Genomic DNA, 23,611 nt, shown 5'->3' with positions numbered 1-23,611 from the left:
TTAAAATCTTTTTAAAAATTGAAAGAATCCCAATCTTTGGATATTGTTTCAACGTATCTGATGATAAAACGTTAGCTAATGGTAGAAAATTCTAATGGAGATGCTAGTGGTTTGATTTCTAACTGTCTTAAGAATTTTAGGACAACCGAGAAACAACGAACCAAAAACCTTAGAAATTCCAGGGTGCTCAATATACTAGATGCGGCAATAGTATAATATTGAATCAAATAATTATTGATTTGACAGACGGAAATTTTGTCTGTTAGCTTAAGTCAGTACATTGTTTTTAAAGTACATTGGTGAATAGATCAACAGACAAATTTGTTTTGCAGCAATTTGACGTTTTATTAGTTTATTCTGGCCGTTCATTTGGTGCAATATCTACCCACTGCACTACAAAATGTTCTTTTATGCTATTCAGTTATGATATTTGTAACTTACGCCGCCTGTGTGCAATGTCATATGAACGTATTTTATCGATAAAGAGAGATAAAGGATTTGCAAGGGGTTTTTATCGCACTAGTGTAATAAAAGCCAGGTGTTACTGAGGTCAAACTAAGATTATCTTCGGTATTTATTCGATTTTATTCATTGCATAAAACGTTGTATACAACACGAAACGTATGCTGGTATATTATTGCACACGATGTCTTGCCAACCTCAGCTTCGCCTAGGATTGACAATCTGACATCTATTGCGATAATATACCTCCATACCAGGGCCTATTTTATGGAAATTAAATTTCCAAAAATTCTTAAATTTTTCCATCACTTTTCGTCATTTCATCTAAAAACACAACCGATTGCATCGTAAATGTTGTTTTTAATGCCTTTTTAGTAGGTTTTCATGTCTTTGAGCTTAACTGATTACTTCGGAATGAGATCTAACAGAAAACAAAATTTGGAAATTTTAACAATTTTTGTGAAATTTGTGAAATTTTGAAAATTTTTGGAAATTAAATTCCTTAAAATAGGCTCTGCCATACGATTCTTGTTACACAAATAACTATTATGCAACTCAGCAACATAATGTGTAAAATTTGCATCTGTTGCATAAATTGTGGTATGAATCTCTGTGCAAATTACATTATTAGGCTCACGTTGTGTGTGTATCTAGATCTAGAGCCTAATAAAGTACTTTGCACTCGATGTTATAAATAAACCATTATCAAACTTTTGACTGTCTTACCAAGTAGCAGGATCGATGACTTCACAAGAAAGAAGAAAATAATTAACGAGTACAGGTACAATGCAATTACTCACCTTTTGTTATAGTCTGCATGCGCGTTCGAAGTTAAAAGGTGTCCCACATATAACATTTGTATTGAGTCGCAGTTCTTCTTGAGCCTTCTCTTTTATGTGATTATGAACAATTTCCGATTTTCTCATAACCATTTATTGTACATAATGAAATTTAACATTTTATTAAAAAATTTACATTGTGACAAATCTAATACAAGAGCATGAAAGTGGTCTTCGTTCCTTATAATTATGTCTTTATAATATTTACAATTCGGGTTTTTTTTTACATTTTATTATGGCATTTCTATACACTTTCTCGAACTCGTTAGTTCCATATATAATGTCCTAACAATTGAGTCTCTTCGATTTACAATTTAAATCATTGAGCACATCTTGGGACTTACATTTTATTTGAATAATTATTTATTTCTTTCGTTTTTATTGTCTAAAATTATTTTCATTAAAAAAAATCACAAAGCTCAGCAATCGTTCATTGGTTCTTTCACCCCATTCGCTTCTTGTCATATATCATCTATAGCCTCTTCGTCTTCTAAACTGTGACCTGGTTCTGGCATTGCATCATCGACAGCTTCAGACAAATTGTCTGATCTATAAAAAAAAAATTAGAATGAAATTGAAGTAAAAATGATTAACCCAGCACATCTCGTAACGACAACATGCCGAATATATCTTATAAGACGAAATTCATTAAAATTTCAATTCGTCTGTGAATTTTTAAATTACACACCCAGCATGAATGCTTTATGTAAGATATTCTACAGGAAAGAGCGTATAATAATAAAATGACTGTGTCACATCATACTTATCAAAACTGTCGTCGTATTGAGGTAATAATCCTTCATCTTTGCCAACGCCACTATAGCGGAATATTGTGAACAGTCGTAATATCGCTAGTATTATCAGTTGTATGCCAGCCACATAGCTCAACCACAAATTATGCGGCCACATTATTAATGCAACACCGAGAGCTATATAGGGTGGTGACAAACGCCAACCGCCAACTATTTTACATATGTTCCAACATTTGGCGCAGTTGCCTGTGTAGTCATTGCTGTGATTTGATGAAAGAGATAAAAAAGTGTGTTTTTATTCCAACCAATTTTTAATTAAAATTTTCACTGTATTTCAGGTGAAACTTGTGCTTAAGAAAGTTGCAATTTATAATTGGTTATAAATGCATGAAAGAAAATTGAAGCTTAACGAGGGGTTACAAATTACTATATGTTGAACGAATAAGAGGCAAGTAATTAATTTTTCGCTGCATCCACTAATCCCTAATTATAAATGCATGAGGGTCGGGTTAATGTCTGATAGAAAAAATATCATGAGTGAATGAGGTTTTTGAATGTTGTCTGTCGTCAAGCAAGCCCAGAAAAGGGAGTCAGTCAATGTACGGTTTCGGAAAATCTTTTGTTTGGAATTTTTCTTGCTGTAGCACAATAGTGGCGTTAATGATAAATACCAAAGCACTTCAAGCATGAGTGGTACTCTAAAAACTGAATGTACTTAAAATTTCCATGCAAAATAGCACTATCTTTGGCAGATGTCACTGCGACTCACTCATGCTCGCAGTCCGTTGTAAAAACATATAATATTTTAAACGATGCCAGAGTGAAAGTAGATAGATGATTTGGTATTTTCTATAGAAATGGAACGAAAGAGCAGAAAATATTCTATCAGCATAACAAACAGTTGACTACATTTATTGAGATAGTAAAAATGCAACGTAGCCTTTGTATTTTACATGTAAAATTACAAATTAGTCAACAGTGTATGATTCTACAAACAAAGGAATAAGGTGGTATTTTGACAGCGTCAAAACGAAGTTTGTTTGCTAGAGAGGTTATGGACTTAGCGTACAAGAATACTCTTTTGCAGTAAATACAAAGCTTTGAAAGAACAGCGTAGATACGAAAGTGGCAGTAGTTACGTGAAACAATAAAATATTTTACATTCTCGTAGTATTCTAGAGGTCGCAGGCCGTGTGTCATAATATACATCGTGAGACTAATAAAGTACTTTGCATCAAGTTGCATACAACGTTTTATGCCACTGTGAGGCATATGAAGCTTGCCAATTTTGCATATTTATGATGCTGAGTGGCATAAATGGCTATTGTGATTGTTCGTAAAATACCAACGCACTTCAAGCAAAGGTGGTACTCTAAATAGGGTACTGAAAGTTGACAGTGCTCCATACAAAATTTTACACTGTAAAAAGAGTGGGGATAAAATTTCATACAAAAAAGTACTCTATTTGGCAGCTGTCATTAATAGCACTTTTGCTTGAAGTGCGTTGAAAATACACATAAATGTGCAATCAAATCAATTACAAAATGTTTCATAGAAATTTTTGGTACAGCCTGTTGTGTCAAGGAAAATGTTCCTATTATGAACAGCAGTGTGATAGGTACTCTTTTATTCCAAGTTCGGGAACTAAATGAAAAGATCAATGACATTCTGAACTTCACAATAGCTTTCCAACGCAAAAAGGCTCTTTCAGTGAATGTTGAGTTTGTTTATCAAAATAGACACTCCCACATAAAAGGCACAAAATTATTCATAGCTGCTGATGCCAGAAATACATCACGTTCGGAAAAAATACTTCAAGGTCATAAACTATGGTGCTTCATATATGTGAAATTTGATAATCTAGACCGACGACGGCGAGAAGTGTCATAAGCAATGTTTAAATCTACTGTTTCTTACCAACATTGCTTTTTAACGATCGTTACATTATAGTGGTACGTTTGCAGAATATCACAAATCACAGGACCTTCTATTCTATACAAAACCGACGGATATTAAAAATTTTCAAGAAACTTTTTATGGCTTCGGTATGGAACGTATGCTTCATACTTCAGGTTTTTTAAAATTTAGTCAAATTACGATGTGTAGATAGAGTAAACTCGCTCTTACACAAAATCACTTAAAATTTCTAAACCAAAATTGGAAACATTTGCAGCGAAATTAAATTATTTCGGTTAAAAGCAAACAAATGTATCCCTTTTCGCTGCGAACTTGATTTCGTAATATATTTAACCGCATTAAACAAAACAATATGCTGATAAAGGCAACCCCAACATGCTGTAAAGTTACAGACGAAATAATCGAATAAATAATTTCATTGAAAAGTATGAATAAATAAAACCGAAATTCTGTGCAATACCTCAATGATTCCATCAGTTCAATTATTTATCACTGCTGAATCTCATACCCATCTTCGCCATTATAAGCACTAAGAATTATTGGTTTCAGCCACATTCACATTAATGGAGACCTGGGTGTTATATGTACGTAAAAACCGTATCTACCTAAGAACGGCACACGGCTCACTTAACACAGATTAATGTAGTTTGTTCATCCAAATCGAAAAGGGGTCATGTGAAATTTATTAAACTTTGGCATGGACATCATCCATAAGAAAACTTTCAGATTACTTGAAATATTAAAGTTTCCATAGTTCAAGATGTTTTACGAGTAAAAGTTTAATTGCTATGGGTGTACGGTACAGTCATTTTGTGTTGAAATATTTCAGATAAAATACTCAAAATTTGTACGTTGTAAATCTTCCGTTCTTTTTTCAAATCCGTATCCAGGAGATAAAAACAAAATTAGTCTTTTCATGGATGGTCGTTTTTTTGCTCATCGAACAGTTGAATGGGGGTCACATTTCACGTTCGATCTGATTAAATATTTTCACAAATTGTTTAGGACAAACCTTTAAAATGTCCAATGATTTGGCTTGCAACATAAAATGTAACATCCTTATGGTATATGGTATAAAACTATCGGGATAAATTGTTAACGAATTGTAGCACAGAATAAAAAACGTCGATTCAAAAGCTGGATAGTAGATTAGCCTGTATACCATTAGATATCGGATTGAGAGGATTTTCCCCGTACCTAACATTTCATGTCTATGAATTTGCTGCTACAACGAAAGAGGAATATTTGTCGGATTGAGAAATATATTTAATCTATATGAAATGCTACAACTTAGGACATAATGACGTGGATTAGTTGAAAATATGATTGAATCAGCATGTAAGCAGATGTTACGTGTTTGGACCCGTTCGAAAGATTGTGGTCTAAGGGATTGCATTTACGTTAATCATATTTGCGTTATGATGAATGGAATTTGATGTTGTCCGAAATGTCAGAGTGCGCCGAGATAGTAAAACTTATTCCGTAAGCAATTACTAACTAATTTCTGTTTCGAAGGACCATGTACACCGGAAAAAGGGATGTCTTTGTGTGGTACTGATAAATCAAGAAACAACCTTCACCGGGCTAGTAAGGGAAAAACCATAGGGTAAAGAGTACATTTTTGTAATACATTGAAGTAGACGCACGGGTCAGTTGCCAGTTGCAAAGTATGGCCGAACACGATTCATTTTTCGTGTGTAGAATGACGGCTATAATGGTTATTCGTTTATCAAGGGCAGAAAATAGGAAATTCCAACATTAGAGAAAGTATGCGAGTGCCACGATTCGCTTGGTTGGGATTGCCTATTTCTACACACAAAATTTTTCATCCAAGTGTGATCTAGTATTTTACATGACTAGGGCTGAAAAGTAGAGTTTTCGTGTTAATTTTGTTGATCTGTGGCACATAAAGCCACGAACACGACAATAACAACAACAATAAGGATATTCACGCTGCACTGATTTTTCATGTGTGATTTACCTTTGATTTCTCCCCTCAATAGGAAATGAGAAAATGACGACCTGTTAACGATTGGTCAAATGACATTTCTAATGAGAAAAGTGCAGCTCTTTTTGTCCCGTTGGTAGAAAATAGAACCTTTCTCACTTGAACTGCGAAAATCACACGCATATATGAAAAGCGATGAGTTCACCTCTGGAAGAATTTACTCTTGTTGGAATTTACTAATTTCGCCCTCGGAACAAACAACTATTCTGCGCTACAACGCATAAATAACTAAGTGAAAAAGAGATGCTATATTTTGAGAGAGTAAATGAATTAAATTCTATCACAAAGTCGTGCATCTCTTTTGCAGTAACTTTTTTATGCGTTAGGCATTATTTCTGTCAATCGTTTTTGACAAAATAATAGGAATTCATGCTTTCAAAGTCGAAGATGAGTAGGTACGTGATGCAAATGCATACGGCTAACATTTTCAATTTATTTGATAAAAATTTTACTGCACCAATCGTGTTTAAAAGCTTAAAAGCATCAATCAACTATTGATAAGTGAAAACTTTTCTTTTCGAAAAATTGCAATATTCCTTACTTTGTACACAGCAATTGAACGAACAATGTGAAAATCCATTTAATTTCTAACAGAAATACAATCACTGATGATACTCTGTAAGATAAAAAAAAAATAAAAGTTTTTCTTAAAATCCATTAACACAACTCTATAATAAATGTTCGAATCAAATTAATCAATCGCGAAAACTTCACCCAAAATGTACCTACTTACAGTATATAAATTCCTGCTCTGTATCCATGCACTGTTATGTCGACTCCAACTCCACAGACAACTGTAAATAAAAGAAACACCACAATAAGAAATTAGCTCTCGAATTTAGGTTGCTATTTTAGGTGTAGTTATAGCGGGTAGAGGTCGACCCCAATGAAAATAGTTTTGTGTGTGGACGATTTATACAAATAGAACTCAGCCACCGACAAAGTCAAGAACATTGTTTTTTAAAGATTTATGGTGAACTTATGGAAGTGTAACGTTGAGAGAATTTTTGCCACCGTGGCATTGGTGTTATTCTTTCCCTTTTCGGGTAATACTTAACATCGAAAGAAAGTTTGGGCAAATAGTTTGCGGATTATATTTATAGGAAAAGTTCTTGGATTTTTGGAATAAATGTTTTTGGTTGTTGCTGCGATAAAAGTTACGAGAATATCAATACGTGCATGTGAGGTATATGGTGTATAAATTGCATAAGTTTCAATTGGATCGGTGGTATATAGAGCATGGGTAAGCTGAATCTAATATTACACTAAGGTGTGGGCTTAATTAACTACAACTTATATATCTCTACGGACGAGCGCTTGTGCACGTTGTTTTAGCAGTACGTATTTGAAATACGACTTCCTGTTTAGTGAGGAATTTTCAATTTCCCAGTTTCATGAAATACCTTCAAGTAGTTGGTGTTGGCTTTCTTCGTAGCGGAGATAAGTTTTCCATCGAAATAACTTTGGTAAACTGAATTCGGTTTATGAAGGTTTTCATCGAAGGAAAATGATTCAATTTTAGCTTAACAGGGATAGTGTAGTAGATTAAGATTTACTACCTTTTACACGTTTATTAAGTGAGAGTATGTTATACCTTCCATCAGGTAACTATAGTCACAGTTTCTTGTGAGAAAAAATATATTTAATAATTAAAAAAACTTCGTTACGCTCTTACAGCATCATAGTAATGGTACATTCTGAAACATTACTGTTGAGTGTTGAATCAATCGTAACTCACTCACTGTTGCAACTTGTAGTCAATCGTAGATTGTTGAACCATTCTAATCTAATTGAAACGATATTTACTTCAACTTTAATTGCATTATAAAACCCAAGGGAATCCTCCTTCCAAGAGGTTTACAGACTCACTGACATTGCGTACTTGGTATTACGTTGAGAGAAAAAGATCGTCAACAACAGGGTTCAAAGTTTTGAATGTTACGTTGATTACGTTGGTGATATAATAAGAAGTCATCTGCTTTGTCATGGAAATGAATAAAAGTAGACTTTCTGGATGAGATGTTCTTTTGAATGAAATGAAAACCACACAAATATAATGTCATATATTCAATGTAACCGTAACCGTGCACGTACAGTACAGAATTTATGTGAACATTTTTCCTATCTTTTCAACCACAACTCTTCGCTTATAAAATCATCGTTTTAATCTTGTAAGGAGTCCATGCCATATATACATATAAAGTTGATAAAAGAATAGGAAAGGAAAACATTTTATGTTCCGGTTCAAAAAAAAACCTTTTTCTTCTTTAAGTAATTTAGGTCACAATTTGTGCAGATCAAACGAAAAACCGAGTTTTAAAAATTCATAAAAAAAGGTTAAAGGACCAACGATTTACAAATACTTTTTTCCACTTGTTTCTCAATCTACGTTTTTTTTCTCTTTTATGATTTCATTCAGAACAGTATTTCAATCGATAAGTAACTGTTACACAAATGAAATCAGTTAAATCAGCCAAAAGTTAATTATGTTTCAGTTAGCACACGATTTTAGAACGTAAAATATTCCCATACTCCCGTTAAGCTTCAACCCTTTCAACTTTACGTCTGTGATCTGTAAAGTTTATCTATATTTTATGAGAAACTGTCCATTAAGCATCTCACACCGACGTGTATTGGCTTTAATGTACAATTACATGCTACATGCGTCGAAAACCGTACTTTTCATGTTTTAAGCACTTCTTTCGATGCCCTCAGCATGTAATAGTTAATACTATTTCAATACTCTCTCTAGCAAACAAAGAGAGTATTGACATTTTGTATGCTTGCTAAGGGGACCGAAAGTAAAGCTGTCAATTCGCGGGGCGAAAGCTTTCGCTTTCGCCCCTTGAATTGACATTTCTTTACTTTCGGTCCTCTTAGCAAACATACAATAGTCATTTGTGTACCTGTTTTGGACGATTGATTTTAGGCAATTTCGCGGATTGTAGGCCGAACGAAGTGAGGCTTACAAGCGAAAGTGCCTTAAATCAACCGTCCCAAACAGGTGCACATGTGAGTTTTCATGCAGAGGGCCGGAAACCCGAGAAAATTCGAAAAATTGCCCTCATTTTCGGCCCCGAAGCATGAAAAACTTAATACGTAACTCTTTCGGCCTACTCAATCGATACGTAAATAACTACTTCATTACACCAACTACGAAAGTTGTAATTTTCGCTTCCCGAATGAGATGCGAAATTATAAAAATTTAACTTTCAGCTAGCCACGACATTACAAGAGGTGCGAAACAGAGGAGCGAAAGTACTTTCGTCCCTCAAACGAGGATGCGAAAGTAAATGACAGCAACAACATGTGTTCCGTCTGGTGTCGTTGTGATCACTGTGATTGTTGTGATAGAAAAGAACGTTGCCAATAATTTATAAATTTTTCTTTTACCAGGGGGCTGCCGCCCCCGCATATTTCAGCTTATTTCGGTAAATTTCATCAGTTGGAACATTATAAGGAAGCTCAAATTACAATTTTCGTAGTTGTTGTAATGAAAAGTTGTGTGGATCACAAGGGACGAAAGTAAAAAAATTCAACCTGTGCGATTGCCGCCCTGGCCTTCGGCCACGGGCTGCAAACTTCGCACACGGTTGAATTTTTTTACTTTCGTCCCTTGTGATCCAAATAACCATTACAACACTAGAGTTAAGTACTTTCACTCTCACACGGAGTTCTCTTATTGTAAGTGGAAATCAAGCCTTATTTTGTAGTTCGCTTCCAAATTAGTACATTAGGTATTAATAACGTTGCGAATCGGCAACAGACCATTAGAATATCATATTATGAGTGAGTAGTTCGTGTATAAAGTTGTGTGTCCACTGGGAACGAAAGTGAACTTCGACATATTTTCTAATTTGGGAGTTGTTGTGTTTTGTAATTGATTTCACAAGAATTTCGTTCTAGATTTTTATTTTCTGAATTTCGGTTAGGATCGCGCTCGCTCGCAACAAGAATGAAAAATTGAAATAAAAAATCCAGACTTTCATTTTGTGTGGAATCATTTACAAACCAAACAACAACTCCCACAACAGAAAACATGTCGCATTTCACCTTTATCCCCTTGTAACTTGGAATAAAAATGCAAAATCTTATTTAAGACGGCAAGAAAGCGCATCCGATAAAAACACTAATTCCACTGCGTTTCAAACCCCAGTTTGACAAATTTTTCTAGCTGTTCAAAGCACCTCGTTAGAGGTAAGAATTTGTCATATTTATTTGAAATTGAAATTTTCAAAATTATCTGAAGATTTTCTATGATTTTGAGAGGATTTTCTAACTGTTTTTGCTGGATTTTCAACGATTTACAAGGATTTTCTTGGGATTCCTAAGTTTTTTTTTAGTTTTCTGAAGAGTTTGTGAGGATTTTCTTTGAATATTCCCTACGAGTAACTGCTCTCGAATAAAAAAAAGAAGTGAGCGCCAACGCTCAAATTACCACCGACACCCAATTTTACCGAGTGTGAACGAGCTTCTGCGTACTTAATACATTAATCGTACATTCATTCAAAGTTTGAATTTCAAAGTAATAGGTCACCCACACTCTGGGTCCCAGAGTACACAAATTTTGAATTTTGAATCAGATTCATTTATTGTACACTTCATGAGGCACTAAAGTTAAATGAATTCCAAAAGCGTGTAAGCTACACCCGCGTACCTAGGCTATTTTTGGAAATTAGCCCTATTCGTAATTACCGATAACAGTGAACTCTCTCAAAATCAATATTCATGACACTTAAACACCAAAACCCTATTGACGCCGAACAAAATATTAAATTGTTCAAAAAAAGGATGATCGATGGGAAAATGCAAAAAGTCCATGTTCGAACTGGCGGAGAAAAAAAATGGGGGTTAATTCGCAAACTCTATTAAATACAGACCTTTTCAAGCAGAAAATTCTTTTGTGTGAACTCAATTCAGCCGTTCAAAAGCGCTTAATCAACTTAAAGTTGATTTTTTCCCCTGCTGTTACATACGCTCCACCTATTATTGTTATTAAATCATGAAATAATGGTTTTTGTAGAATGTGATATTCCACATTTTATGCAAAATAGTATATGAATCATGGTATAGGTAAAAAAAATGGCAAAGAAAAAAGTACCGAGAAAAAGAGACGCGACAGAGACAGTTTTTCCATCAAATAATGCATCATTTCACTCTGCAGAAAAAGACTTCTCCACACTATCACCACCTAGCATATATAGGTAGGATTAATGAGGTTTTGATTCGATTTCAACATGATACCTATATTGAAGCGTAACTCAATCGAACGTGTTCAGCAAGCTCGTCTTTATACCGCGGGACACATTTTCATGGTCCGAGAAAATGAAATTCTGTCTGAAGTTTGGAAAATTGAATTTGTTAAGCGATCAGGGATGATTGTTTGAGTTGATTAAATTATGAGTTGGCTACAGTGAAACTTTCAATCGTAAAATTCATTCATTCGACTGAATTCATTTTAATTTTACATTTTTGTGAATGATAATTCGTTGAGATTTTATGCATATTAACATAGAAAACATGACTTTCATTGTGATTTTTCCTTTCTTGTTCTGGATAAATCATTTTTTTTTGCTGCTTTCGAATGACTAAAGAGTTTGTGTTATTGCAGACGAATTCAAAATCAATTCACCGTTGGTAACGTACTACGAATCGTCGGACCTTTCCATGCCTTTTTCTTCCTTTTATTTAATTTCCGATAAAGTAAAGAATCATTCGGAAGAAAATGTTTATCATGTTATTCATCACATCACACGCTAAGAAAAACCTTTCCATCATTGTGTCAGTCAACTTACACATTTTTTTCAATGTTTTCCTCATTCAGCCATTCCAAGCACACGAAATAAAAAAAAACATACAGAACAAGCCACATAACAAATTCCTCGTCAAACTTCGAGATATTCAATTCATGTTTTCGACTTCACTCTTTATAATCAATTTACGGTGTCCTTCAAAACAAATTTTGTATGAAGAAAAAAAATCTGTTCCCTATACCCGTCGATTTGATTTGATGTTCTGTGTGATACCATCTGGCATATCAATGTACCATAAAAGAGGGTCCTTTATTTTTTTACAATAGCGTACATATAAAATCATTACAAGTACACATCCAGTATCTACGGGACTTTCTTCTCTATCGAAAAAAATCGTGTATGGCACACGTAAAAGCTTTGCCCCGTTAGATGGAAGTCATTACTCGGTTTTATTATACCAAACACTTCCAAGATGAAGATGTGTGAAATTACGAAATACAATCTCTCGCAGTGTTGAAAATGTCTTATCGCATGAAATGCCATTTCAATTTCTTTTCTTTCTTTTTCATTGATTTTGTTTTTACTCCTTTTAAATTGGCTGACATTTTTTCCGCACATATGTGTTCGGCTTGAATTCGATATATAACGTTGAAGGGAAGTCTACTCCATTTGAATTTATTTCGGAAAAATGTAAATTTTTTTAACAGATCGCGCGGATCATTTTTTCTATTTGAATTGCGACGATTCATTTTTTACAGTTTCGATTGTCGTAAGAGGAAAATTAACCTCTCACCTAATTGAAATTACTTAATTTGTTGGGAATCTAACTTAATTTTGGAACACTTTTCATGCTGTGAAACTACGAAAACATTCATAAATATCGCCACATCCCCTTAAGCTAATATAAATGACTAGTCATCTGCAACGATGATGACGACAGCAACAAGCGATAGTATCTGACTGTCTCGCTAATTGGGTGACTAGCAGATTTCAATAGCCATTAGCTATGTTGCGAAACGTATGATAAGAATGTTGAAGCAACAGATTTTTTTACCCAAATGAAGTAACAGATTCAATGATTTTGTTGCAAAAGTGTGACTGTGTGATAGCATACTATTCATAATCAATCGTTTGAGTGTGAACAGTGACACTACATTTAGTCAAATGCTATTTGCAGAAATTGTACCCTAAATAGAACGTATCGCTGTTTCATACAATGAGAATTTTCTAATCTAAATATTTGTTGGATATGCTCTCGCGACTAAGGTGTTGAATATAACAAATTTTAAACTTGTTCTTCATCTGTTACCCGGAATCCATACAATCAATCCACAAGTCCGTTTTCATATTTCTAAGTGTGTGTAGTGAAAATACAACAGAAACAAAACGGAAATTGAATTTTATTCCGTCAGAGTCAGAACGTATTCTCTTCCCTAGGAGAGAAATTAATTTTCTAGAATTTTATTTGCATCTGCATCTGCATTTTATCGTCGAACCAATCATCGGAAAACTATGTTAAGAGCAGAAATGGGTCACACGTCTCTGGGACAATTTATTTCAATTTTATTAAATCTACAAGAATATATGCAAAACTAGCGACTTTGTTTTGGACAAATGAAAAGAAAATAACGAAAGGAAACAGGTGGATTTTCAAAAAGAACGTACCGGATCGTATAAACTGCAGTTACACGAGTTATGCATTAAGTCTCACTCTGGGTGTTGTGCAGAGCATTACAGAACGATCTATCAACATTATACGACAACACCTGCGAAAGAGTAAATTGAAACCAAGGACAAATTTAAATAAAGCTAAACATTCAACACGACGACATAATAAAAATAACTTTGTCATGGAACAGTTCCGAGCTCTAAAATCATCTTTATTACTACTTGAAATGCTTGCCGAAAGCGATACATTTTCTCTTAATGATATCCTAAACATTTCCAGTCCATAAAGCCTTAAAGCTCTGTATATAATAAGCTTAATAGCGCGAAAGCCTAGTCAATATCATTTCGATTTATTTGATTTTATCATTTTGTTCAAACATTTAATGGATATTTGCCATGAATTGGAATTATCGAAATCATTTGTCATAGAGTTTTGTTATGTCGATATTAACGTCATAAATCATATTAACGATGCAATCACATGTGAATGCCGAATACATAATCGATTCGTACTAAAGGATTTATAACTGGAATAGACTACGCCAAAATGATTTTTTTTCTCAATTTTTTTACATAAAGCAGCTAAAAATTGAAAATAAAGATACCCGTGTCTCGTCTTTTGACGAAAACACTTGAAACCGGAAAGATTTTTCACTTTATAAATTCCTGAAATATGTGATTTGCGCCATTTTCCACCCAAATTCCACATAAGGTCTTAAGTTTGCCACTTTGCAATTACAGTAGTATGAGTAGTATTGTTCACTCAGTTCATCCAGTTTTGACTGATTCACTGAATTTTGTTTTGATGAAATGTCAAATCGGGACAGTAAATTTTAAATCTCAAACAAGTTTGTGTCGAAAATTTGTAGTATTTCGCGTAAAACAAAGTGATTCAGTTTAAATTTCGCACAGAAAATAGTTCCGAGTGTGCTTATGCTAGTGTCTTAAACAGAATTTAGGACAAATTATCCGAAATAATTTTAAAGACAAATTAATTTGGTCAAACATTGTGGGTGTTGTAAAAATCTCATTTTTAAAAGTAATTTGGTGTGAATTGTGCCATTCAGTGTTCAATTCCTTAATTTTATGTGCCTAGAAATTGCCTGCAATACGTTTCGTGCTAATTCAGTCGGTAAAATGTGAAGAAAACATACAAAAATATGTTGCCATTCAGGTAAACAAAATTCTTGACATGTCTGTTGTGAAGATAGTCGTAAGTGACACCACAAAACTGAAATTTTTTTGTCCGTTAATTTAAAAAATGATTTTTTTGGCGGAAATGCTTTTATTTGAATGTGTGCATGATTCCGGTAAAATAAAATAGTGATAAAGTCACCACTATTGATGACCTTTAAAATGGCATCATTGGTTAAATATGATTGGCATAGTCTATTCATGTAAAGAATTTTCTTTTTTATGCCACATTTTATTGTACATGTGATAAAGTGGAGAAAAAGTTTTTTTTGGAGGGATTGTAACGAAGACTGTACTAATGGATATGTAAATATCGTTCAATAGAACGTTTTCGAAAGATATTCGTATACCAGACAACCCGATTTATTCATACAATTCAAATGAAGTTGAATGTTGATCCAGTAAATGTTTTGATGTATTCCCAAATTCATTTCGTTTTTTTTTTAAACATACGATAACATTCTTGTTCAATATACACATTCAATTTACGTTTTAGATTTGCATATATTCTCAATGTGTTTGGGTTCCGAATTGTGTTGGTAATAAATATGTATTTCGGAAGCTCTTATTATTATGCGAGAGAAAAAAAGGCTCGTACATTCGGAATAACTTATCGTATTCATAGCGCCATTTCTCCGTTGACATTCATTGGGTAACGGTGCGTGAAACGTAGGGGGAAATATAAAACTACTTAAATTATAGTCAGCCTCTCACCATCACCAAGTTGGAGAGTGGAAGTTGCAATCAACATAAGTGCCATAAATGGAGTTATTTTAACGACCCTTTCAACGAGAAGGAAGTTGTTTCACGAATTTCTTAAAACGAAAAGACGATTCCCTTGAACCATGAACTATAAAGACTGGTAATAGCTTGTTTTGAAATTCGATTGCTCTTATTCGTAATAGACGACACCTATTACTATCGCTTGATTGAAGTATTCGGAAACTACAGATGAGTGGACATACCAAATTTGTGTGCTCATCCCAGAACAATGTCCAAATCTTTCCAAATAAAATTTCCATTAACAGCCCGATGCCCAAGAATAAAATACCCAGCCCACAAAATTTGCTTACAAAGATCGTTGGTTTTCACTTTCATGGGCAAGCCCACTCATCTCTAACGTAAAAGGGACTTAAGCTGCTACAGACGGCAAGCATTTGACAAGTATTATTATCGGGTCTATTACTTCTATCAATCAAAATATTTTTGATCGGTTGATTTCAGATCTTGTACTTCAGGCCAAGGAAGTGGTTACGTCATCATTATAAAGACAAAATTACAAAACCTTCAACAAAAAGCTTGATGTAAATTAGCTCATTGATCGCAGTAATAAAGAAACATTTTAATCAAGGACGTAATTCACTTAACATCTTTAAATTGCACATTTTTTCATTAAATTTGTTTGAATTATTTCACTCTTCAAATAAAAGCAGTTCCATTCTTTATGTGCTAAAGTTACTTGTAAAATTCTATTAAACGTTAATTAACACCTTTAGTTTAACTTTAACAGCTCCAACATTGTTTGATTTTATAACAACAAAGCGGACATAAATATTAAATTCTTAAGAACCATTAAATCCACTTACAAAACGTATCTATAATGAAATTCTAGCCGATAAAAAAGGGCTCAGTCAAAGACCTTTATTGTAATACATAAGCAATACTTTATCTCCTCAGTTCCCTCACGTTGACGCATTTTACTTTACTAGTGAGGGAATGTGGCCATTCCCTCACTAGTCAAAAGTCTTTCCCTCGCTCGTAAAGTAAAACTCCATACTGTACACGTGAATGAATTTGAAATCTCGTATCCAGATGAGTAAAAGTATCCGAGGGCGTCACCTCCACTGGTACAGTAATCTACTATTTTTTAAATACAGCTCTAACTCTCTAGTTTTCCGGATCACCAAGGCCCGTTCAACACTTCTCAGTTAAATGAATATGGCTACTACAGTACAATCATCACTTTCTATGTGTTTGACGTCCCACAGTTTTATTTGTTCCACATCGTTCCACATATTGTCAACAAAAGAAACGTCAAGACATTCGTTACACCAACTACTGAGTGGGTAATGTAATAAACGAGAGCGGATACTCATAGTTGATAAAATACTCGCACAAAAACAAAAACATCGATTCGCCATACCATTTTCGAAACCTTAAACAAAATGACACTACGAATGAGAAAAGTTCTATTTTCTCCACACGGGACAGAAAGTGCTGCACTTTTCTCGCTACATATGACGACCAGTCGACAAGAAAACACAATTTTCTCTTTGCCTACTGAGGGGAGAAAATAAGGAAAAACAAAACGTGCGCGTAAAAACTTATTTTATCTGTCTAGAACGATAATCTCGAGCTTATCACTCTAGGGAGTTTTTGTTTATCTCGATATATCTGTTCTCGACAGATAAAATATGATATGCACCTATTGCCAGACTGTTATTTTGACATGTAGGCATTATGGCCCACGCCTTCGGCTAGGGCAATAATGTCTTACACGTCAAAATATCAATCTTGGCAACAGGTGCATAATATATATTTCATACCTAAAGGAAATATGAAAAATACTATTTGTACCACGGACTAAAAGTCTTTTTTAGCGCATTCAATTCCAGACCTCGCCTTCGGCTCTGTCTGGAAACTTCTCACACGCTAAAAAAGACTTTTAGTCCAAGGTACGAAATGTACTATTTCACAACGCTTTGTCATTGTCATTTTCTTTCCTCCACTGAAATTTTGGAAGTCTATGTTGTGAAAAACGTTGTTTTTACCTCAGTTTCCAACGTTTTTTTTACCTCATTGAACAAATAACTATTACTTGAGTTATGCACAAAACTTTTCATGTCGAGGTTGGCGAAAGTTTACTTATATTCTTTAGCGAGAAAGTAGCTATTGTCGCCCCAAGACATGTAATTGCAAGTTGCAGTGGATTTACATTTGTAATGTACAGGTCAAGCTATGATGTTTGTTTGCTAACATATTTTCAAAGTCAACAAACTATAACAATTTCGAGTTACGCAATTTTAACTTCTTCTTCGAGATGTTAGTTTGGCAAATTTCTTACACTTACCCTTTCACATTTTATTCATATCCAAAAATATAGAGATAATGGATTTCAAGAAGCTGTGTTTTTGATTTCATCCGAAGTTTGATCTGATCAGATTTTCATAAATCATTTCTGGTTGTTAGATGGGAAAAAGTTACTTCAATCTATTTTTATGAAACTTTTCGAAAACTATCAGTTTTCAATACATAGTTTCCTATTGAAAGAAACTTTTTAAATTCAAATGTACACATCCTGGAAAAACCAATTTTTCGTTTTCTTTTTATGAAGATTGTTCAGCATTCATGATTTCTACTTCAAGTATTAGTTCTGTAACATAAGTTGTCTGCAACCAATATAAAGATTATAGAACGAGCTCGTTTAACAACAGGGAATACTCCAAAAAAATGATAACAATAGATATCGATTGCCAGTTTTAGAAATTTTCTAATACATTGCAATATATTCTAAACGATTTTCGTGCATTTATACCACAGTATGTCCTTTCGATTTCCTTAATATAGTAATAGAAATGAAGCGAGTAACATATAGCGATTGGTTGATAGTAGTATGGATGAATGAATAGCATTTCAGAAGAAATGGTTCCAATTTCCAAAGAAAAACCCAAATGTTTTCTTATCGTTATGTAAAGGGAGTGAGTCAGTCCTTGATAACCGAAAACATAAATTGGGTGAAATCGTCCCGCACTCTTGTATGTTATTTTATGCTTTAATGAAGAATAAAAGCATATTAGCAAAGCACCATTTTCATTTATGATTTATGGGTTCATAGAAACTATTAAACCTTGATATTTAATGTATTTCTGTTAGATGATATATTTAAATGAATACACAGAGCATGCTTATCATGTTAAAAAGTTAAAATGAAGCATTCAACAACAAAAGTAACATAGACCAATTCAGCCATAACAGCTACGACTAATCCTTTTCATTAACGTAAATACATGCAACTTTTTGACTGGATTATCAAAATCTGTTCACATCAAGTAATTTTATATGGGAGGTGAGGGAAATGTAAGAATTCATGTAGACAGAAATATGCGTTTAAATGGACCATTAGAAAACTTGCTAGGGCACAGTTACTGCATTGAGCTGGAAAAAATTGATGTACTTTCATGTCATTGCACTGGAGCATCCGTTTGAAGATTTTTTTTCAGCTCACTGTCTTTAGCTTCAAAGACATCAGATTTACGGATTTCATCAGTTAAATCAAGCGACACTTTAGTGGTAATTACTAATTACTCGAGTATAAAAATATTTAAACTAGGGTCGAGAATTGCCTCGATATAAGTGGAGTATACAGTTTGCATTTATCAATTTCGTCAAAGTGAGTCAAGTTCGTATGTAAACAAAAGAAATCGGCAAAGACTGATTAACACGGCAGAGTAAAGTAAACCAAGCAGTAGTGCTTGATTTGACTAGGGACCTAAATTATCTAGTAGCATTTGCGTTTTGTGAAAAAAATGTTTCAATTTATGTCAATGTTCATTTGAGTTCATTTTCATACAGTGTATTAGGTCCCTTATTTGACGTTTCAAAAATGAACCGCTCCTGCCTGGTTTATTTTACTCTAACGTGATTTTAATAACTAATTAAAGCAAGTTGCGCAAATAATTTTTTTTTACTAATACTGAGTATCGAACAAAGTTCAGTTTTTCACAAAAAATTTCTATTTCCCGCACCTCCATATTTCATTAAAAAAAATTGTATTCAAATCATATCTGCATTTTGCCTCGAGCAATATATTTTAATGTTTTAATTTTTTGCGATTATTTTATATCTATGGAGAATGTGTTGTACAAAAACCTTGCGCACTCAGCTACCGACAGGTCTTTTATAAATGCATAAAAACATGTGAATTATAACACAATAAAATATGAAATGAATCATTAATGAATCAAATGAGTTACTTGCTTTCGTTTCCATATAACACACGAATGTTATTGGATTTTAAATGATGGTTATAGTATAAAGCCGGTTTAAGGATTAACATTTTGGAATATTTAGACGTTCAATACACAGTTTTACATGCAGCATACTAAAATGTTACAATTAAAATTGTACCAATTTGATTATATTACAGCAGAGACCATTATCGTTTTTGATGAAAATTTTATGATTTCAATTACAAGTTCAATATCATTTCCGAACAGGGGACAGTACCTACATTACATATGGGTTGGTAAAATCGGTAAAATCCACAAATGTTGGCAAATATTCGTTTCAATTTCGTTAACCCATTACTCTATGGTTCAGCGGTTCAGTCCTAACATCTACACATTATAGGCTAAAAAAGATTCGAACCACTTTGATGACATATTACGGTTTACACGGCCGATGGGTAGAAATTAATTTTATTGAAACACCACCAACACCACAAAGTATATAGCAACTTTTGAACAGATAGTAGAGTTGTGTTGTGACCCCAGTGAACTTAGTTTGCAAACCAATTTAATATGAAGGCGAGTAAGCCTAACCGCAAAACAGACTAGTCCGTTCCAATGTATGCTAAAAATTTATTATGCTTCTGTGAGGATAATTTATGCCTCGTGGTGCAAATAATTACTCGAAACTTTTTTTCTATCAGGAAAAAAAAACTAAATTTTCCACTTCATATAATGAAAAAAGTTTATCGGCTTTGAATGAATCTGAAAGAGAGGATAATAAATTTGAAGTAATAATTTGATTAGGATGTGAAAAAAGAATCTCTGAAATAAAGATATAATTTGCTGTTTATAAACTTCAACACAGTCAAGTGGTTGATGACACACCACTTTTCCATTAGTTCGTATGAAAGTTATTATAAGCCATTATGAACTAGAGTCTAGCGAAGTATTTACTATTGTTAAAGCTTCCCCTTCAACTAGAGCAAACGTCTGTAATAATTTTGAAACGGTTAATCATCTGTTGTCGATTGACAAAAGTAAGTGGGCCAGCTCTGGAGAAGTTAGACTAAAGAGTAACAGTATTGGTTTCGAATACCAAATGATACTTGAAACAAATGAAGTAGTAGAAGATTTTCAATTAAGTCGAGTATCTTACGTCAGAAAATGCGACTTACGTCAACGCACTGTGCGTTGCTTACGTTCAAAATGATCATTCTTGAATAAATAACGCATGAGTTTATCAGTTTAGTTTTTCAATGACATTATATCTTGTTTTAACAACCCGTTTTAATCGACGAGGAATACAATTTTTGGAGTCAAGCTATAGCTGGATAATATTGGACTGTCTCGGAATTTTCCCTAACCGAATTGTGGGCGATAACTTGGGTAGTGCTTGACAGATATTCAAAATTGTTTCCTTCATTGAAGAATCAAATTCATGAGGTCTGGTTCACAGATGAACCAAATCGATCTAATGTTGTAAAGGCTTATTCCTCGAAGAGTTTTTCCCTGATTTAATGGCCGATAACTATAGTCATTCTTAACCGATTTTGTTCAATCGCCGAAGTATGCAATGTTCCGATTGATTTAGAGTGCAGTGCGTTGACAGGAAGCTACATTGTGTTTGGTTTATATAATTTTTCACATGGGATGGCAAACGGAATCAAATCAAATTTCTGGTTTACAGTGAACGACATCTCAAATGTCTCAGAGAATTTTATTGTGTCATTGCAAATTCACAATGACATTCTCTGAAAAAAATGACAGTGAGACATTTGAGATGTCGTTCACTGTACCTACCTAGATGATTAGCCTACATTTTGGCCCCCAGAGTTTCACCTGAAAATCTAGTGTCACAAAATTTGGCGAAAATTATTCTGTGTGCAAATCTGTTCGCACCTTGGCTGGCTTACCTAGCCCGAGAGAGCATTGATCAAACTCAAGATTTATTTTAGTTTGCAATCATTTTTATCGTATCTTCCACAGCATATAATTTCATAGTAAATGCTACAGACAAGAAAGTAATAAATTGCTCGTCTTCAGAAACTTGTACCGAATTGGACTCAGGTCTTTAATATAAACAATGGAGAGCAGGAATTAAAAACTTTATGAATTTACCTAAAATTTGCATTCTGCATTAGTTGTTTATAACAAGTTGTATATTCTCTACAAGTCAATATTGCAACAGGTTGGGTCCTATAAATACACCTCGCGTCATGTACAAATATGTTCAAGTTGTTTATTATTTGTTTTTGCAATAATAAATGTCAAGATATTCACCAGTTTAACAACCTTCTAGCGTAACTTATAGCACACTATATTCAAGAGAAATTTTAATCAAATGTTACGTACCCAAGCTGGTAACAAAACCGTACGGTCGAATCAAATGATACAAACACGCGCAAGTATTATCGTTGATTTGTCGTCGTCGACCAGTTCTAATATTGGTATCCATAATAGCCGTTTATGTTCGGTTAAATCGACCGTGTTGAGATGGATATGAGAAACACTGGCACCGTCATTAGAATTTAACAAAGTAAAAAGGACACGCTTTTTCGTCGCCATATATTTCTAATCAAATTGAATTATTCCATTCGATTTTCATCGCATGCTGGAAATTTTTTTTCTTTTTTTTTTATAAAATGGAAAATAAATGGAATTAGAGGTTTTCGTACAAAACGTTACCGAAATCTAATGGAATTTCTTTGTTGAAAAACACTTTACGATTTTATTGTATTTATCATTTTCACATATTAAAGCTCACTTGGCGCTTCCTTTTGTCGACACACACACACACACTGATATATACACAAAGATTTTTCATTTCATAAATCTGAGTTTAAGCTTCGAATAAATGGGATTTTGTATTATACGACGGCGTTCATTTCTGCGAAAATGTATACGGCACGGGGTACATTAAATGTAAAAAAAAATTTTATTATTAAAAAGGTTAAAATGAACGAATATCAAGCAATACATAAAAAAGGTGGTAAATGCGTGAATAATATAAACAATATCCAGCTTTGCATGGAAAATATCTTTCCAAAAAAAACGAGAATCTATCGTCTCCTAACGTTTTTGTATTACAATTTTCGGAATATATCGCTCCGACACAATATTTTCACTTGAGTTATTTCTTTGGCTGTGTAACCGACTGGTAGAATGAATAAAAATCGAACTAACTTCAGCTCGATCTGTAAATTTTTGCACAATTGCAAGGTGACCGTTTAAAAAGCCGAGTTATTAATATAGTATCGTGAAGGTTGAAGTGATCACTTTGTAGCGCTGAGAAAATGCATTGTTAATGCGAAAATAATTAGTAAAGTCGAGGAAAAGTAATGCGCTTTAAATATCCAACAATTAAATGAAATTAGGTGCAGATATGTGGTACCGGATAAAAAATAATGCAAATGAGACAATGTTTTAATTAAGGAAACTCTTTATAAAGCAGGAAGACTGCTAATTGAATGAAAAATGCGACCGAATATTGTTACGAACAAAAATTGAGAAAATTTACACAGTAGCAAGCAGGGACTATTTTTAAGAAATCATATTTCTCAAAATTATCAAAAAATTCTCTAATTTCTCAAAAACTTCTCAAATTTTTTAAAGCTTAAAACATGGTTTAACAATGTAATTTTATGTGCAGACAGACAAAAAAGTAACCAGAGAACTCGTACAGTCGAAAATGAGTAAGAAGAAGTAATAAAAGCCTTCGACATTCAGTTTTCAAGTATTTATCAAAGAGTTCTCAAAATTCTCAAAAATAGTCCCTGGTAGCAAGAGAGTTTTTTTCGCTGTTTCGTTTGTGGATATTAACGTAATGAATGCACGAAATGTATATTGAAAGGGAAAATCAGTCTCCACAAATATAGTTCTCAGTTAGCCAACTGAAAAATTGACCCTTACTTTTTACTACAACATATCATACTTCGAGATCTTTTACAAGTTGGATTACCACGTGCAATCTCTCGGTATAACACCAATAATACAAAGAACACCCTAATACGCTACCAGTTCTGGGCTGTATCAGGTCGAATCTGATCGAAATCGTAACTTTGTTTAATTA

At 33.7% G+C, this 23,611-nt stretch overlaps 1 protein-coding gene across 2 annotated transcripts; it reads right to left on the bottom strand.

The window, feature by feature from the left end:
* Positions 1-1,379: 1,379 nt before the first annotated feature.
* Positions 1,380-22,560, bottom strand: LOC119073749. 2 transcript variants are annotated; one of them, XM_037179410.1, is made up of 6 exons: positions 22,218-22,560; positions 21,895-22,153; positions 6,712-6,772; positions 6,520-6,594; positions 2,065-2,313; positions 1,380-1,850 (listed from the first exon to the last, which is right to left on the bottom strand). In XM_037179410.1, exons 2-6 carry the CDS (start codon positions 21,995-21,997, stop codon positions 1,763-1,765), a joined length of 576 nt encoding a protein of 191 aa, XP_037035305.1. In that variant the 5' UTR covers positions 21,998-22,153; positions 22,218-22,560; the 3' UTR covers positions 1,380-1,762. The 2 variants fall into 2 exon arrangements, with proteins under 2 accessions (XP_037035305.1, XP_037035304.1); XM_037179409.1 differs by lacking the exon at positions 22,218-22,560 and having other exon boundaries at positions 21,895-22,161.
* Between the last annotated feature and the right edge of the window lie 1,051 nt (positions 22,561-23,611).

Source organism: Bradysia coprophila, unplaced genomic scaffold, assembly GCF_014529535.1.
Source record: "Bradysia coprophila strain Holo2 unplaced genomic scaffold, BU_Bcop_v1 contig_138, whole genome shotgun sequence".
Classification (NCBI taxonomy): domain Eukaryota; kingdom Metazoa; phylum Arthropoda; class Insecta; order Diptera; family Sciaridae; genus Bradysia; species Bradysia coprophila.
The sequence above is the reverse complement of the archived record's forward strand: the minus strand, read 5'-3'. Positions and strand labels throughout refer to the sequence as shown.